Here is an 18,025-nt window from a genome sequence, read left to right as displayed (position 1 = left end):
GCCTCTTGTATCGCCAGAGCCTCTTAGTATGACATTAATGCAGCAAATTCCAAAGCTGACTATGAAGAGTTACGAAGGGATCTCACAAAACTGGGTGATTGGGCAATAAAATGATAGAGGAAATTCAATGTTGAGAAATGCAAAATAATGTGCATTGGAAAACATAATCCCAACTGTACATACAAAATGATGGGGTGTAAATTAGCTGTTACCAATCAAGGAAGAGATCTTGTAGTCATTGTGGATAATTCTCTGTGATAGTCCTCTGTGCAGTCAGTAGCAGTCAAAAAAGTTAACACAATGTTAGGAACCATTAGGAAAGGCATAGATAAAAAACCAGGAAATATCATAGTGGCACTATCTAAAACCATGGTGTGCCCACACCTTCAATACAGTGTCAAATTCTAGTTGTCCCATGTCAAAAAAAGATATATTAGAAATGGAAAAAGTACCGAGAAGGACATGCAAGTGATTAGGGATATGGAACAGTTTTCATATGAGGAGAGATTAAAAAGACTGGCACTGTACATCTTAGAAAAGAGATGACTAAGGGAGGATATGATAGAGAGCTATAAAGTCATGACTGGTGTGGAGAAAGTGAGTAAGGAAGTGTTATTTACTCCTTCACATAACTGAAGAACCAGGGGTCATCCCAAGAAATTAATGGGCAGCAGATTTAACACAAACGTAAAGATGTACTTGTTCACACAACACACAGTTAAGCTGTAGAAATTATGCCAGGAGATGCTGTGCAGGCCAAAAGTATAACTGGGTTCAAAAAATAATGAGACATTCATGGAGGATGGGTGTATCAATGGCTGTTAGTCAGGGATGCCAAACCCATGCTCTGGGTATCCCTCAAGCTCTGATGGCCAGAAGCTGGGAGTGGATAATAGAGAGTTGATCACTCTATAAATTGCCAGGTTCTGTTCATTCCCTCTGATTCACTGGCATTGCCCACTGTCGGAGGACAGGATACTGGGCTAGACGGCCCATTGGTCTGACCCAGGCTGGCCATTCTTGTGTTCTTAAATGGATAATATTAAACGAACACCATCCTGTTGATTGACTGAAATAGCCATTCCTGAAACGCTCTGCCTTTCTATTGCCATCTAGTGCTCAATGACAGAATTGTCCACAGAATTTATTCAATCAAAGGACTGGCCAAGCACCTTTCCCTGGGGAGTGCAGTACTGTATGGTCTGCTGCATCTCTGTACTGTAATGTGTTTCCCCTTTTGTGTCTCCAGTTGTACATTGCAATATGCAGATGATGGTGTGGAGCCATTTTTCCAACACAGAACCGTGTTAGTTTACACCTCACATGTTGATGCTCAGTTTGGGATTCACTCTCATGGAAAGGGAATTTATGCTCCTGTGTGTTGATCTGAGCACCCAGAAGTGCCTTTTGGGAGTCCCACTGAGGACCCACTGTTTGCAAATGAGATATCCAAATTTTGGCCAGGCCGTGTGTGGAACAATCTGGCCCTAAGCCTTGTACATTCTTTTTGTGTTGTGTGTGACACCCAAATGAGAGGTGCACACAGGCAGGGCAAGCATTCTTGTGTTACTTCAGCTACAGCAGAGCTGTGATGGAATACACCCCTGTAGTCGCACCCTACACACTAATGTAATAATCTTTGTGTAAAGTATCATTTGACAACTCCTACTTGTCTGGTCAGTATTGTTGTAGTCACATGTGGGGCAACATCGTGTGTGAAATTATAGGATTCCCCTGTATGATTTTAGTGACACATGTTCCAAACCCCCCAGTTTGCTCCTCCCATCTGTTGTTTCATGCCCCACACACAGAATGTAAGTTGTTCAGGGTATGCACCTATCTTTATTCTGTGTTTGTACGGCAGTTAGGACAATGTGTCTCTGCTCCATGTCTAAGTCTTTCAGCATTAGCATAATACAAATAATAATACATGGGTTACATGTGGAAGATCTGAAAGTATGTGGACAGTCACAAAAGAAGATAAGATTGATGACATGTAGAATAGTTTGAAGATACAAAGCAACAAGTTGGTTTGGCTAAATGTGTGCTGGCATCTGTAAAGAGGGGCAAACTGGTACAGTCAGAAGGCATGAAAAATAACGTGCAAGATCTCTCAGCACGGCCCCTACAAATACCTTGGAATTGGGGAACTGCCAGGCTTTACATATAAGGAAATCAAAGAAGTGAGGAAAGAATATTACGAATTATGAATAAGAACTACAGACAAAACTCAACTTGAAGAATGTGATCTGAGCCATTAATATCTGGGTGATCTCAATAATATGGTACATTGCTGAAGGGATCAAGTGGAATCAGCGGGGTAGAGCTGAGCATGGGCTGAATGGTGGTTTTGGAAATACAAGGTGAGCCCCTCCCAGTGCAAGACGATGGGGTCTAACACATGGTGGCGGGTATGGGTTGTAAGAGGGCACACTACTGCCTTCGGACAACACAGGAGAGCTCTGCAAAGTCTTAAGTGTTCTACTAATACAGAAACACTGACTGGAAATCTTCTAGACAGGCACCAGAGAATTAAGCAGGAAGATTACAAACCCTGACTTGCTTTTTTACCACAGTTCAACTGTAACTCACAAAAAAAAAGATGCTTGTGCAGTGTGTGAGACTCGTTGTTGTTTGAAAAAGTGATTGATGGTGTGTAATGGACCAGCCACTGTGCACGTCTCCTTCCCGCTAACCCTCTGCCATCCAGGAGGCTGCAACAGAAGCTCATTTTCAATCTCAGCCTTTGGGAACTATAGACTTCATGGAAAGAGCTGAGAAGGGCTCTCGTACTCTTTCACTGTTCTCACTGTTTCATACGGTGGCTGACTGACAGTTAACTTTGCAAGTTTGGTTCACACAGCTGGAACAAAGGCAACCCCCTTGCACACTAGAGACAATAGGAAGGTTTCTTTATTGGTCTCTATCACTGTGTGAGGGACGCTGTAGCCGGCCTGCTGACAGTAATAATCTCCCACATCATCTGCTTCAACTCTACTGATGGTAAGAGTGAAATCGGTGCCAGATCCACTGCCACTGAACTGGTCTGCGACCCCAGATGGGCGGCTGCTAGCATCGTAGATAAGCAGCTTTGGAGATTGCCCAGACTTCTGCTGGTACCAGTGTGTGTAGGTACCAATGCTTGAACTGGCTTGCCATGTGATAGTTACTGTTTCCCCCACGGACACAGATAGAGATTCTGGCGTCTGAGTCATCACAATCTGCCCACAGGAACCCAGATGGACAGTGATGGAAAATTAGTGGTGGTAAGGAGAGAAGCTAGAAGGTAATTGCCCAAGGTCAGAATACATGATTCAAGGCCTTACACTGCAGCACATCTTATATTTAAATCAACAGGTGATATTTAATCAAAAATCATGCCAGAAAATAGGTATTGAATTAAATAAAATATTGCAGCATTTCATGCATTATATTACATTGGTTATTAACCCTGTAGACTCTTGTGCTGTTCCTTACCATGAACCCCGAGAAGCAGCAGCCAGAGAAAGTGAGTCTGTGAGATCATCTTGGCAGATGTGGCTGGAAATGCTTGTCAATGAGCCTTGTAGTAGAAAATGAAATGTTTATAAGTTCTCTGCAGCTCACAGGAGAAATGTCACCCATGTGCAGATATGCAAAATGTATGGAAATTTACTGTGTCTTAGTTGCAGGAAGGGTTTTGCAATGATCACAGATGGGCTGTATGTTTCCTGCTCCTTGTGCAGTCTAATCAGAGATGGGCTTGAGCCAGAGCACTGGTCTAATACCCTCTATTGCTTAGAGGATCCAGATCCCATTCTGAACTTCTCAAAATGGGCCCTGCTCTAGGTATAATTATTTGTAATATCTTTGTGAGTAAGATACTCGTCTATCTGGACTGAGGCTTTAGTAACGTCAAAGTGTAACATGGATTATGTCATTAATGAGGACTATGGGGGACTATATTGTAGGGACTATAGCGGTTTTGAAAACCAGCTAAGGTCACATTTGACACTTCTTGCTCAGTTTTAAGCATGTGCTTCCACAGTCTCTCTCCCTGGGTCACGAAGGGGGCAGTGGATTTGAACACGAGGAACAACTGCTGAGAGTGTCGAATCATTTCATTTTCACCTGCAGTCCTTAGAGACCTACAAACATTCAAATTTTTCTCCCCCCTTTCCTTCCACGAAACATAACAGTGAATCCCTTGGTGTTCCCATTGATGTGTCATTCTGGAAAGCCTGGCATGGAAGGAAATATGTGTTGCTGCACCTAGTTTAAATATGTCATTTTCTGTGTGTCTTCATCATCATGGTGACTAAAGCGCATTTATTAACTTTACCACCATATGACAAGGAGGCATGTCTGGAATTCTTCATATGCTGATAGTCATGAAAAGTCACCGTGATGCTTTGGTAACTGATGTAGGTTCATGGAATTCTTTCACTACAAAATCGAATCAAAAGGGAACATTGAAATCAGTTTAGAGTCACAAATCCTACTGTGAGTGTGTTTAAGTAGAACAAAGTTACTTGGGTTCAAGAAAGGATGGGCAGCAGATATTTGGTGTGGTTTGTGATTTAACTGAAGTCTGTCTCTGACACACAGGACCGCAAGGAAGGAGACTATGGAAAGGGAGACTCAGAAGGATTCTTAACCCCCTGCAGGGATGGAGAAGAAAAAAATTGAGAGTGAGGAATATTCCACCTATGGACACGTTTTGTGCTCTTGCGAGATGATATAAATGTTCATCCGCATGTCAGCCATACAGGTTCACGTTCAGATGCCATTTCCTGCCATAGATGGAGCAGAGATGGGTCTCGTGAATAGTTGGAGACTGCTGGGAAAAATGGTGTTGCTACATGAAGTGGTGTAGATGGTCTGGTAGGAGGCCATCTTCCCTCTGAGCTTGTACTGAATCCATGATCTCCAGGGGCGTTAGGAGAGCTGTACTGCAGGGAGAGTCTTTTGGATGATACCCCAGGCTAGAGCCAGGACTACTTGGGAGATTCACACACCCCAGGGCAAGGTTTGCAATCCTAGGGATGAATATCAGCACACGTCTTGTGGAAAAATAAACATCTCAAATACTCACAGTAGTTCTAATGGGATACAATCATAGAATTATAGAGTTGGAAGGGACCTCAGGAGGTCATCTAGTCCAACCCCCTGCTCAAAGCAGGACTAACCTCAGCTAAATAATCCCAGCCAGGGTTTTGTCAAGCCGCAGCTTAAAACCTCTAAAGATGGAGGTAACCTAGGTAACCCATTCCAGTGCTTCACCACCCTCCTGGTGAAAAACGTTTTCCTAATGTCCAACCTAGACCTCCCCCCCTGCAATTTGAGATCGTTGCTCCTATTTCTGTCATCTGCCACCACTGAGAACAGCCTAGCTCCATCCTCCCTGGAACCCCCTTTCAGGTAGTTAAAGGCTGCTATCAAATTCCCCCTCATTCTTCTCTTCTGTAGACTGAACAAGCCTCGTTCCTTCAGCCTCTCCTCATATGCATTGAGCTCCAGCCCCCTAATCATTGTTGTTGCCCTCCGCTGGACTCTCTCCAATTTGTCCACATCCTTTCTATAGTGGGGGGCCCAAAACTGGATACAATACTCCAAATGTGGCCTCACCAGTGCCGAATAGAGGAGAATAATCACTTCCCTCGATTTCCCGGCAATGCTCCTACTAATGAAGGCCATTAGCCTTCTTGGTATTGAGAGCACACATATCCAGCCTCTTGTCCACTGTAACCCCCAGGTCCTTTCCTGCAGAACTGTTGCCTAGCCAGTCGGTTCCCAGTCTGTGTCTGTGCATGGGATTTCTTTTGGCCCAATCCTCCAGTTTGTTTAGGTCCTTCTGTCTCCTATCCCTACCTTCCAGGGTATCGACCACTCCCCTTAGCTTAGTGTCATCTGCAAACTTGCTGAGGGTGCAATCTAACCCATCCTCCAGATCATTGATGAAGATGTTGAACAAAACCGGCCCCAGGACCGACCCCTGGGGCATTCCGCTTGTGACCGGCTGCCAGCTAGACATGGAGCCATTGATCACTGCTCGTTGAGCCCTATGCTCTAGCCAGTTCTCTATCCATTTTATAGTCCATTCATCCAACCCATACTTCCTTAACTTGCTGATAAGAATACTGTGAGAGACCGTATCAAAAGCTTTGCTAAAGTCAAGGTATATCACGTCCACCGCTTTCCCCACATCCACAGAGCCAGTCACCTCTTCATAGAAAGCAATCAGGTTAGTCAGGCATGACTTTCTCTTGGTCAATCCGTGTTGACTGTTCCTGATCACCTTCCTCTCTTCCAAGTGCCTTAAAATGGATTCCTTGAGGACCTGCTTCAAGATTTTTCCAAGGATTGAGGTGAGGCTGACCAGTCTGTAGTTCCCTGGTTCCTCTTTCCTCCCTTTCTTGAAGATGGGCACTATATTTGCTTTTTTCCAGTCATCAGGGACCTCCCCCAATTGCCACGAGCTTTCAAAGATAATAGCCAATGGTTCTGAAATCACATCAGCCAACTCCCTCAGCACCCTCGGGTGCATTGCATCCGGCCCCATGGACTTGTGTGTATCCAATCTTTCTAAATATTCTTGGACCTGTTCCTTTAGTACTGTGGGATGTTCACCTCCTTCCCATTCTGTGCCGCCCAGTGCAGCAGTCTGGGAGCTGACCTTGTCTGTGAAGACAGAGGCAAAAAAAGCATTGAGTACCTCAGTTTTCTCCACATCCTCTGTCACTAGGTTGCCTCCCCCATTCTGTAAGGGGCCCACGCTTTCCCTAATCTTCCTCTTGTTGGTAATATACCTGTAGAAACCCTTCTTGTTCCCCTTCACGTCCCTTGCTAGCTGCAACTCCAATTGTGCTCTGGCCTTCCTGATTTCATTCCTGCACATTCGAACAGTATTTTTATACTCCTTCCTAGTCATCTGATCAAGCTTCCACTTCTTGTAAGCTTCTTTTTTGTGTTTGAGTTCACCAAAGACTTCTTTGTTAAGCCAAGCTGGACGCCTACCATATTTGCTATTCTTTCTGCACATTGGGATGGTTTGTTCCTGTGCCCTCAATAAGGTTTCTTCAAAATACAGCCAGCTCTCTTGGATTCCTTTCCCCCTCATATTAGCCTCCCAGGGGATCCTGCCCATCAGCTCCCTGAGGGAGTCAAAGTCTGCTTTTTTGAAGTCCATGGTCCATATCCTGCTGTTCTCCTTTTTTCCTTTTGTCAGGATCCTGAACTCGACCATCTCATGGTCACTGCCGCCTAGGTTGCCACCCACTTCTACTTCCCCCACCAAATCATCCCTGTTTGTGAGCAGCAGGTCAAGAGAAGCACGGCCCCCAGTTGGCTGCTCCAGCACTTGCACCAGGAAGTTGTCCGCAACACTTTCCAAAAACTTCCTGGATTGTTTGTGCTCTGCTGTATTGCTCTTCCAGCAGATGTCAGGGTGATTGAAGTCCCCATGAGAATCAGGTCCTGTGAACTGGAAACTTTCCCTAGCTGACTGAAGAAAGTCTCATCTACCTCGTCCTCCTGGTCTGGTGGTCTGTAACAGACACCCACCACGACATCACTCTTATTGTTCTTGCTTCTAAGCTTAACCCAGAGACTCTCAACTGACTTATCTCCAGTTTCATACTGGAGCTCAGAGCAATCATAGTGCTCTCTTACATACAGTGCAACTCCTCCACCTTTTCGTCCCTGCCTGTCCTTCCTAAACAGCTTATACCTATCCATGACAGTGCTCCAGTCGTGTGAGTTACTCCACCAAGTCTCAGTTATTCCAATCATGTCATAGATTCTTGACTGTGCCAGGACTTCCAATTCCTCCTGCTTGTTTTCCAGGCTTCTTGCATTTGTGTACAGGCACTTGAGATAACTAGCCGATTGCCCTACTTTCTCAGTGCAATTCAGTGTTGCACCCTCCTCCTTCTGCTTCCTTGTGGTGTCCCACTTCCCCACTTACATTTGGGCTTAGGTCTCCATCCCCCATCGAACCTAGTTTAAAGCCCTCCTCACTAGGTTAGCCAGCCTGTCCGCAAAGATACTCTTCCCTCTCTTCGTTAGGTGAATCCCGTCTCTTCCTAGTAATCCTTCTTCCTGGAACAACATCCCATGATCGAAAAATCCAAAGCCCTCTCTCCGACACCACCTGCGTAACCATGCATTTACTTCCACAATGCGACGGTCTCTACCTGGGCCTTTTCCTTCAACAGGGAGGATGAATCCTAGCTCCAGGTAAGCAGCAAACTTCTCTAGATTCTCGGTCCGGACGGCAGATGGATGACTCCGTCCCCCTTAGGAGGGAGTCCCCGACCACCATCATCCTTCTCTTCCTCTTGGGAGTGGTGGTCAGGGAACCCCCATCCCTAAGACAATGCTTCCTTTGCCTTCTGTTCAACAGGGTCTCCTTCTGATCCATTCCCTCAGAGGAGTCTTCCAAATCGTTCTCCACCGCAGTACCTGCACAGAGAGCCTGAAAACGATTCTGCTCGGTGGGCATATAGGTTCTCTTTCTTCGGGAGCTCACATGCTGCCAATATTCTTCCCTGTTCTTCAGTTTCCCCTGCCCTGCCTTCTCTGAATCTGCCTCACACTGTGCCTGCAGAAGCAAATCATGTCTTCAATCGAGAAAGACTTCGTTTTCTTTAATGCAATGCAGAGTTGATATTTGGGTCTCTAGTCCTTTAACCTTCTCTTCCAATATGGAAACCAGCCTGTACTTTGTACAGATGAAGTCGGCTCTTTCCTGTGGAAGGAAGACAAACATAGCACATCCAGTGCAGGTGACAACAGCAGATCGCTCACTTTCCATATCTTTCCTCTGCTCATCTTTCCTCAATCATCTTGGCATCCAGCTGCAGAGAGTTACTCCTTCCGCCCCAATGGAGCTGAGTGTCAGCGGAGGGTGATCTGATCCCTGTGTTTGTTTCTTTGATGGTCTGGGCATTTTTGGTGCTATATAAAATGTCTTTTGAGTTACTTCCTGTTTTTCATTTGCATTAAATCATAAAATTCACCGTCTTGGTCACAGCTGTGACAAACAAGCACAGAGCACAGCGTTAACAGGGAGGTTTTTGTAATAGTCTGTATCACTGTGAGCGGGTAGCTATTGCGTTGCTTACAGTAATAATCTCCAGCATCTTCCACTTCAACACTGCTGATTGTGAGAGTGAAATCAGTCCCAGACCCACTGCCGCTAAACCGCTCTGGGGTTCCAGTGTAACGATTGGTAGAACCATAGATAAGTAGCTTAGGTGCTTGTCCTGGTTTCTGTTGGTACCAATCTAAGTTGTTGCTAATGCTGGAGCCGGCTTTGCAGTTGATGGTGACTCTTTGTCTAGGAGACACTGACAGGGATTCTGGAGTCTGGGTCAAAACAATTTGGCCACAGGAGTCTAGGTATGGAAAGAAAATTCATACAATCATGGCACATTATTAAAAGTAATTAAACTTGGTATTTAAATGCATTTTTCATTGAAGAATTTATTAAACACTAGATTGCAAAATAAACAATGCAGTAATAATTTAAGCTTAGCTTGCATTGTTTTGCCTATGAAGTCTGTTCCCTGTTGATATTATGCTCACCCTGAATCCAAAGCACTAGTATCCAGAGAAGCTGGGCCTGTGAGAGCATCTTGACAGTCCTTAGTAGGGAATGCTGAACAGCTCACCATGCAGTGTAAACGGGACCATTTATGAACGCTCAGCAGCACAACCGGGGAAAGTCTCTCGGGAGTGAATATGCAAATGACCCATTCATATAAATGTGCTGCGTTTTAGATGCAAGGGCATTTCCTGTTACTCTTGTGAGCTGCTGGTGTCCGTAACCTGGTGATAGTGACATATGAGGTGAAGATGGAACACTGATGGTTACATGAGTGCAATAACAGGAGTTGCTCTGTGGGGAGGAAACCAGGAATGTTGCAGCTGACCTTGTATCTTGGCAGTAAAAATCTCCCAGCTATTTTTAAAGCAGTTTTCAGATCCACTTACCTCCTTTCCCCTTTCAGTGAGTCTCCTTGCCATGAAAATATTCCTGGACGTCCCTAGTGGCCTGGCCTGAGGAGATAGTTGGGCTGATGTCCTGTCCAGATTCTCCTGACAGTAAGGCCCTTCATTGGGAGAGAATGTTGTTGCTGGTGTCTCCATGGCTGTGGAAGGCTGTGGCCGTGCTAGAAGCGCTTCCATGCAAAGGCTAGATGCGGTGTAATCTTTACACCCACACAAACCCAAGTGATGTATGGAGCTAGCATCACTAACCACTCCAGATGGTGCTGTGAGCCAGGGTCTCCACTCGCTACACCAGCCATAGAGATGGTCAGCTGTGGAAGGCAGCATGTGTGCAGTGCCCGCTCTAGGAACCGAGCAGCAGCCACATTCCCCTGACTTGCGGTGGGGTTCAGAGATGCATTGAGTAATTCCCTGTGGACCTTCTTCTGCTTGGCCGTGCTCCCAGTGCAGACCTTTGCGAACTGGTCTGTGTTGGCCCTTTATTTGCAGGAAGCAAGATAGTGTATCTCCCTCCCCACCAGAAGGGTGTGAATCTTTGTCTAAAGCTATTTTGATACCTAACTCCCGATGATTTCAATACAAGTTAGGCACCTAAATATCTTCAAGGATCTCTGCCCAAGTGCCCAGTTGTGTGTAGAACAAGGAGGTTTTTGCATTGGCCTGTATCACTGGGAGAGCCTGTTGACAATTATCTCCAGCATAATCGGCTGTAACACTGCTGACAGTGCGAGTGTGATTAGTCGGTACGTCTACACTGCAAAACCCCAAAACATAACAAAAAAACACAACAGCGAGTCTCCGATCCCAAGTCAACTGACTTGGGTTCATGGGTCTAAAAATAGCAGCATAGACATTCCCATTGGGGCTGGAGGCCAGGCTTTGAAACCTGGCATGTGGTGAGGGTTTCAGAGGAGTAATGAACTTAAAATAATGTGTGTGTGTGTGTATATATATATATGTGTATAAATAAATCAGTGCAATCATTCTTCCCTTTGTGAAATTTCTTACCCTGTAATGTCTTACCTTTCTTACAAGTAACAGACAGAGGCGTCTGTGAGATCTTCTGGCTTGTCTGTGATTGCCAGTTTTGCAAAGTGGTATCAAAGCCCAAGGAACTCGGCTTGTTTAGTCTGCAGGAGAGAAGAATGAGGGGGGATTTGATAGCAGCCTTTAACTACCTGAATGGAGGTTGCAGGGAAGATGGAGCTAGGCTGTTCTCAGTGGTGGCACATGACAGAACTAGGAGCAACGGTCTCAAGTTGCAGGGGGGAGGTCTAAGTTGGATATTAGGAAAAACTTGTTCACTACGAGGGTGGTGAAGCACTGGAATGGGTTCCTAGGGAGGTGGTGGAATCTCCATCCTTTGAGTTTTTTAAACCTGGCTTGACAAAGCCCTGGCTGGGATGGTTTAGTTGGGGTTGGTCCTGCTTTGAGCAGGGGGTTGGACGAGATGACCTCCTGAGGTCTCTTCCAACCCTAATCTGCTATGATTCTATGAGTCTAGGAAAATACTGCCATCTACTGGCCAATGGCAGAGTTGTCCACAGAATTTAATCCATGAACAGTGTGTTGAAGTAGATGTTGGCACATTCCCCAGGGAGCATGGTGATTCACAGCTGATGCTTCTTTCCCTTCTCATATCTGTGTCCCCTGTTAGCCTCCAGTCACATGTTTCTAGATATAATTGGTGTCATGGAGAGAATGCTCAAACATGAGCTCTATCAATCTGTGGCAGTACAGCCATGCCTGGCAATAATTACACCACGGCCAGAGTTCAGGCTATGGTGGCATTTGTATCTGTGTGATCACTGTAACCCTGACCTATTATCTCATTGTACACCAGGAGACCCATGTAGTATATAGATAGCAGATGGGCCTTATGAAGACAGGATGGCCTCATTAAATTACTGGACGGTGTTTAAGAGATCTGGGTTCAACTCCTGACTCTGGCTAAATCTCCCTGTGTGACATGTGACAAGTCACTTATTCTCTCTCTCTTTCTGATCTGCATCTGTTACATGGGGAACCCAGGCCACTTGATGAATAGCGTCATGCTTTAAGCGTCAGTATCACTGCACAGTTCTCCCCTGTGGGCTCCTGCATGAGGTCCCCCCTCCAGCAGTGCCACTTCAATGTGCGGCATTGCTGAGGAAGCAGCACTCTGGAAACCTTTCAGCACTGTTGCTCACGCTGCTATGCAGCCATGGAATCTTTCCAGAGCTCGGACGCAGCACCAGTCTCACTAACAGCCCCATAAACCAAGAAGTCAATTACAAATGAAGGTTCAGATTTACCAGTACACTTTGGATGCTCTGGTGATGCACACTGGCTGGTGTGCTCTGCCTGCTTAGGTGTACAAGTAAATCTGCCTTCTTAAGTCAAGACTGAAGAGCTTTTTAGACAACATACTGTTGTTCAAGCTGAAGTTCTGGGTTTGATGCAGAATTTATTGGGTGGGTTCTATAGCTGGCGTCATGCCGATGAGATGATCATGATGGTCCTTTCCAGCATTAAAAATCTACAAATGTAAATAAAATAAAAAGAAGAGGGAAGGCTGATATTACATATCTGCACTGCATTAGTAATGTTGTACAGTGGCATTCTCTTGGTGTTTGTTTTAGTGTTCATATATGAAATTGCATGTGTGTGTGCATGCGTGCGTGCATGTGTGTGTAAACCCAAGGAAATTCCCAGACAAAAAACTACATTAAGATAGAGTTAAGATTGTCTGTAGTTATCCGTAACTTAAGATACTACAAGAAAGTTTCACCTAGCCTAGACCCAAGCATTGTAAAACTACGGACATTCAGAATTAAGGCTTACACTTTAAAGTGTTTGGATTTTTTTTTAAGTATGAAAAGTACTGTTAATGCACCCAAATAATCTTAACTTTGGTTTAGAGGGAAATATATGAAAAACTCCATTGTGTCTTTATAATCTTTCTAATCAGATCTAGGATCTTCAAACCCTAAATTGCTTTAATCACAATGATATAGTAATTGAGCTACATCATTACAGAGATAGGTTAGGATGTTTTGGTGCCCTTATTGTGTATTTCCATACTGGAACATGTTTTATTGTCTTTTAAATTTAGCTCGGGTTTTCCTAGGTTTATAGTACTCTCTTTTTTTTGGGGGGGGGGGAAGGGGTATAAGTAGAACTCCCCTGTATAATGTATTTTATCTTCAATTACGAATGTCCTAATGTCATTTCTGTCTGGTAATATTCAAAGAGACATTTATATCCTAGAGGAGAATATTTTTTCACAGCAGAGAGTGTGTCCCCATAACAAAGTTTCTTTTGGAATTGTGTGTGGGTTTTTGTGTTTGTTTTTGTTTTTTAATGCTTATTTTGGTCCAAAACTTGTAGAATTCTCAGTTTTGTACAGTCAGGTGACATTAAATAAATACAAATATTAAACTCCCCCGCACTATAGACACATGCCCCATTTTGTACATGCTGGGGTCTGAGAGCTGGTGTAGCAGAATCAAACATCTATCAAGGATGCAAGCACTGTCGCCTTCCTGAGAGCAAGGCAGAAAACTCGACATTGCTGTCCCAGGCACGTTAAGGGCAGCTCTACCTGCTTAGCCACAAACCTGCTGCTTGTGGTGACCACGGGCAGCATTTGGTCCCCTCTCAAACAGGCCAAGAAGGGGGCTGAACCCTGGAGTGGAAGACATCAGTGGATTCCCCACCAGTAACCCACTGAAAATAGATATGGTGCAAAGTTTGGGAAGGGGATCAAGCAGAGAGCTGTCTGCCACAAGCCAGCCCATGAGAGGGTGTTTTGTCTCATTCCCAGAATGAGGCACTTCCTTCCATGATGGCCCACTCAGTTTGTGACTGTGTTGTGTGCTAATGCTTTAATGTCTGTCATGTGGTGTCAGTGTATTTGCATGTGAGCTGTGCTGCATAAATAAGTGACTATTACCTTTATTTATTTGATTTTTTTTCCTGAAAACAACCTTAATTTCCAGCTAATTTTTTGCTTTCTGGATAAATGAATTAATTCCCAGACCAAAACTACATTAAGATTATAGCAGTTCTTTGGGGAAGGGCCATCTCTTTGTTCTGTTTGTACAGCACCTAGCACAATGGGATCCAGATCCATGTCTGGGGCTTAGTAGGTTGTACTGCATTGCAAACAGTAAATAAGAAGAAGATGGAGTTAAGGCTGAGGGTGCATATTAATAATTTAGGATAAAATCAATGACAGGGATGTTGTAATTATCCGAAAACCAAGGATCACAAAGTCAGAAAATTCACAGTTAAGGTTAGATTTAAAAAAAGAGGTAAAAAATTATGTGCTATTTCACTAATGACCATCTGTTGTTATTTTAGTGGATGGGAGGCGTTATCCTCTTTTTTTTTTTTTTTTTTTTTTTTTTGTCATAACATTTGAAAACTAGATTGTTGGGCTACTTGTGTGTACTCATGTCTCCTAGACTTCATGTTTCATAGAGCAGGGAGGTTTTGGAATTGGTCTATATTACTGTGAGAGGCCAGCTGCTATACTGCTGGCAGTAATAATCTGCAGCATCCTCTGCTTCAACCCTGCTGATTGTGAATGTGTAGTCAGTGCCCGACCCACTGCCGCTGAACCGGTCTGGGACTCCCGTGGGACGGTTGCTGGCATAATAGATAAGAGTCTTGGGAGCTTGTCCAGATTTCTGTTGGTACTAAGCGATGTTGTTGCTGATGCTGGCACTGGCTTTGCATTTGAGAGTGAGTGTCTCCCCCACGGACACTGAGAGAGATTCTGGAGTCTGAGTCATCACAATCTGCCCACTGGAACCTGAAGAGCGAGAAAATAAAAATTGGCAGGGTTGGGGTTGGGTAAATGGGACAATGACATTAACCTTATATAAAGCTTTACATTGAAACACTTGTAAAGTGAACAGTCGAAATAAAGTACAAAATATACCTAGAATTAGTATAGAAATATATAAACCACAGCCATTTCCCTATGATTTGTCACATTCCTTATCAACACTTTTGACACTTGTCTGTTACTTACCCTGAAACCAGAGAAGCAGCAGGCAGAGAAGGGGCGTCTTTGAGATCATCTTGCTGTTGTGTGGCTGGGAAAGGCTCGTCTGTAGCGCAGTGCAGTGGAACCATTTGTGTGTTCAGCAGCTGAGTGAGGAAACATCCACCAGGTGTGACTATGCAAAAAGGGCCCCGTTATGAAAATGACCAGACATGCATGCCAGGGAGGAGTTTTGAAATGTCTGACCTGATGGTTTCATGTGGTTCTTGGATGTAATAACTCTGAGACGTTTGCCTGATTCAGATGGCAAAGCAGCTAGAGTTAGCTTCACAGGACACAGGGGTAACAATGGCTGCTTGATTGGTGATGGGGAACCAAGCGAGCTGCAGGTTGGAACACAAAGAAGAAGAGCTAACATCATTCAGTCATTTCCTGTGTGGGGTTTAAATGCAATCAGCCTAGTCTCTTTCAATTAATCCCTTTCCTAACCCACTGTTGTTTTTATTCCTAGGCCCAGATTTTCACGGGGGCAGCACGGCCGGCAGCTGTATGGTTCTCTGCAGCGGCACCAGGGGCTGCAAATTTTGTGCACCTCTAGCATGATGGCTGCTCTCAAAGACTTGAAGGGTGAAAACAGGAGGAAGAAGATGATGTCTGGGAAGAGGAAACCCAAGTTCTGAGCGTGCTTGGATTTTTGGGTGCAGGCACAACCCAGAAATGATGAAAAGTGTCATCAGAGTGCCAGGCTCCAGCGCTGCCCATTGTCTGTGCCCCTCCACCCTCTATTTCCACAACGTAGTAGGTGCCCGGGTGTGCGAGCTACAGGGGCTTGTGTGAGTAGATCAGTGGGCCTCTCGACCTTCTATCCTCCACCGCAGTTACCACCCTCCCCAGCTGCTGCCTCTTGTCGGTGGGTGTGGCCAACGCAGCAGTCGCTGGGAAGTTGACAGAACATCTTTTCCATCGCCTCCTGCTGGTTTCTGCTAGCCAGACCCTGTCTGAATGTGTCCACACCCCATGTCATTCTGGAAAAAGGGTTGGCACCCCTCTGTGTGGCCACTCCCACTTCCCTATGCCCCTCCTCTGGTGGATTTGACCAATCCCCGTGAGAATCCCATGTGTGCCTCTTCCTTCCTTGTGCCTCCAGGTTCTCTTGTATTTGGGGATTTGCTCCCATACAGAACTCTGTGAATTTGGCCCCTAAGTTCTACATGTACTCTACAACAGAGCAAACAAACCCCCGATCTTAACACTGCTGTTTAAAAATGCCTAGATTAGTATAAATTTCCTTGGTGAATAATCATTCTGGGACCTTCAGATGGGATTTTATTGATTATTCAAATAAGAGGAGCCCCAACACCATTTTAGGAACGTATTTATAACAGCAGAGCTGATTGAAATTATTTCCAAGGACCAGCTTTCCATCAGGAAATGTGGTTTTAATAAAATCTAAGCATTCAGCGGGAACACATGATTCCTGTTCAAATTTTCAGGGAGAAATTTTGATGAGGTCAAAACGTTTCCTTCCAAAATGGCCAAAATTGTTGTTTTGGTGTTAACATTTTGACTATTATATTATAGTGTGTGCTGTGTTATGAAGTTCAGCTGATAAAGTTTAAATGAGCATGTCAACCTTACTGAAATGAAACGTCTTTGATTTTTCCAAAATGAAATTGTCTCTGGTGCACCGGGGTTCAAGAGCGGGAATAAAGCAAAGAAAACTGGAGTGAACCTCAGGTCTGTGTGGATATTCTAGAGTATGTGATTAGCCAAACTCTTTGAGTCCTCCTGTGTTCTCCTTTTTATTGTGTACTTGGAGATGGAATAAGTAGCCCTCTTCTTTCACGTTTGACAGAACATGTGGAAACCAGACAGTTAGATCTGCAACCAACAGTAACTGCATTGCACGCTGCTGAGAGCCGGGAGGTTTTTGTATTGGTCTGTATCACTGTGAGAGGGTAGCTGTTACACTGCTGACAGTAATAATCTCCAGCATCATCAGCTTCTACGCTACTGATTGTGAATGTGAAATCAGTGCCAGATCCACTGCCACTGAACCGGGCTGGGACCCCCGACTGGAGGCTGTTAGCGTAGTAGATAAGAAGTTTGGGAGCTTGTCCAGGTTTCTGTTGGTACCAGTTTAAGCAAGTGCCAATGCTTGTACTGGCTTTGCAGTTGATAGAGACTCTCCCTCCCACTGGCACGGATAGAGATTCCGGGGACTGAGTCATCACAGTTTGCCCAGAGGAGTCTGGATAAAGAAAGAGAGTGGGAAGACAATGAACAATGACACAGTGCTGGATATGGCAAGTCTTCGGACACTGAAGCACAATTTGAATTCACCACTGTGAAATTATACTAAACACAACACATCGAATATTAATTAAATGGGTGAGAGTGACAGAATTTCTTGTGTCCATCACACTGAAAATTATCCAATTGTCTTTAATTTCCTACCTTGAATCCAGAGAACCAGCAGCCAGAGAACGGGCATGTGTGAAATCATCTTGCCTGACTAAGCTGAAAAAAGGTTTGTTCATAAGCCACGCAGTGAGAATTTATATGTATTCAGCAGCTGAGTGAGAAAACCCACATGCAAAAAGCATGTAAATTTACTGCACTTCACTTTCAACAGAGAGTTAGGAACTGTCAATATTTGGCTTATTTCCTGCTGCTGTCGCACGTTAGAACGTTAGCAGATATTTGCAGGGTTCAGTTGCTGCTATTCTCAGAGGTCTCTGCAGATCTGGTGTCATGCTCCTGGAGTGCAGCTCACCATTCTTAGGCCAAGCAGTGATCTGCAATGGCTGGCGTCCCCATCAGAGTATTCCCCACAACATCACCAGGGGTGTCTATTAGCTTGAGAGCTCTGGCCATAGAAGAGCTAAAGAGCCTTGAGCCTCATTATAGATGCGTTGAGCCCCTGCATTTCCCATAACAGTGAACAGAAACTGTGGGTGCTCAGCACCTCAGACAATCAGGCTCACTGTTTGCATTTTGGGCTTTTGGGGGGAGACTCTTGATTACTAAAGTGGAATG

The 18,025-nt window shown here is 44.8% G+C and overlaps 1 protein-coding gene across 1 annotated transcript; it reads right to left on the bottom strand.

Moving 5' to 3' along the window:
- Nucleotides 1-2,855: 2,855 nt before the first annotated feature.
- On the bottom strand, nt 2,856-9,616 carry LOC137157802 (uncharacterized). Its single transcript, XM_067555211.1, has 5 exons — nt 9,568-9,616; nt 9,076-9,377; nt 5,591-5,602; nt 5,266-5,313; nt 2,856-3,221 (listed from the first exon to the last, which is right to left on the bottom strand). Exons 1-5 carry the CDS (start codon nt 9,614-9,616, stop codon nt 2,856-2,858), a joined length of 777 nt encoding a protein of 258 aa, XP_067411312.1.
- Nucleotides 9,617-18,025: the final 8,409 nt, after the last annotated feature.

The sequence above is a fragment of the Emydura macquarii genome, unplaced genomic scaffold (assembly GCF_026122565.2).
Source record: "Emydura macquarii macquarii isolate MOO-44397 ecotype Brisbane River unplaced genomic scaffold, CSIRO-AGI_Emac_v2 contig_1568, whole genome shotgun sequence".
NCBI lineage: Eukaryota > Metazoa > Chordata > Testudines > Chelidae > Emydura > Emydura macquarii.
The sequence above is the reverse complement of the archived record's forward strand: the minus strand, read 5'-3'. Positions and strand labels throughout refer to the sequence as shown.

Coding starts and splice junctions, on each gene's coding strand:
- LOC137157802 (XM_067555211.1), bottom strand. CDS start 9,616: ATGCTCTCACAGGCCCAGCTTCTCTGGATACTAGTGCTTTGGATTCAG. Junction 9,378..9,567: donor ACTAGTGCTTTGGATTCAGG/GTGAGCATAATA, acceptor TTCCATACCTAG/ACTCCTGTGGCCAAATTGTT. Junction 3,222..5,265: donor AAACGTTTTTCACCAGGAGG/GTGGTGAAGCAC, acceptor TCCTGTGGGCAG/ATTGTGATGACTCAGACGCC.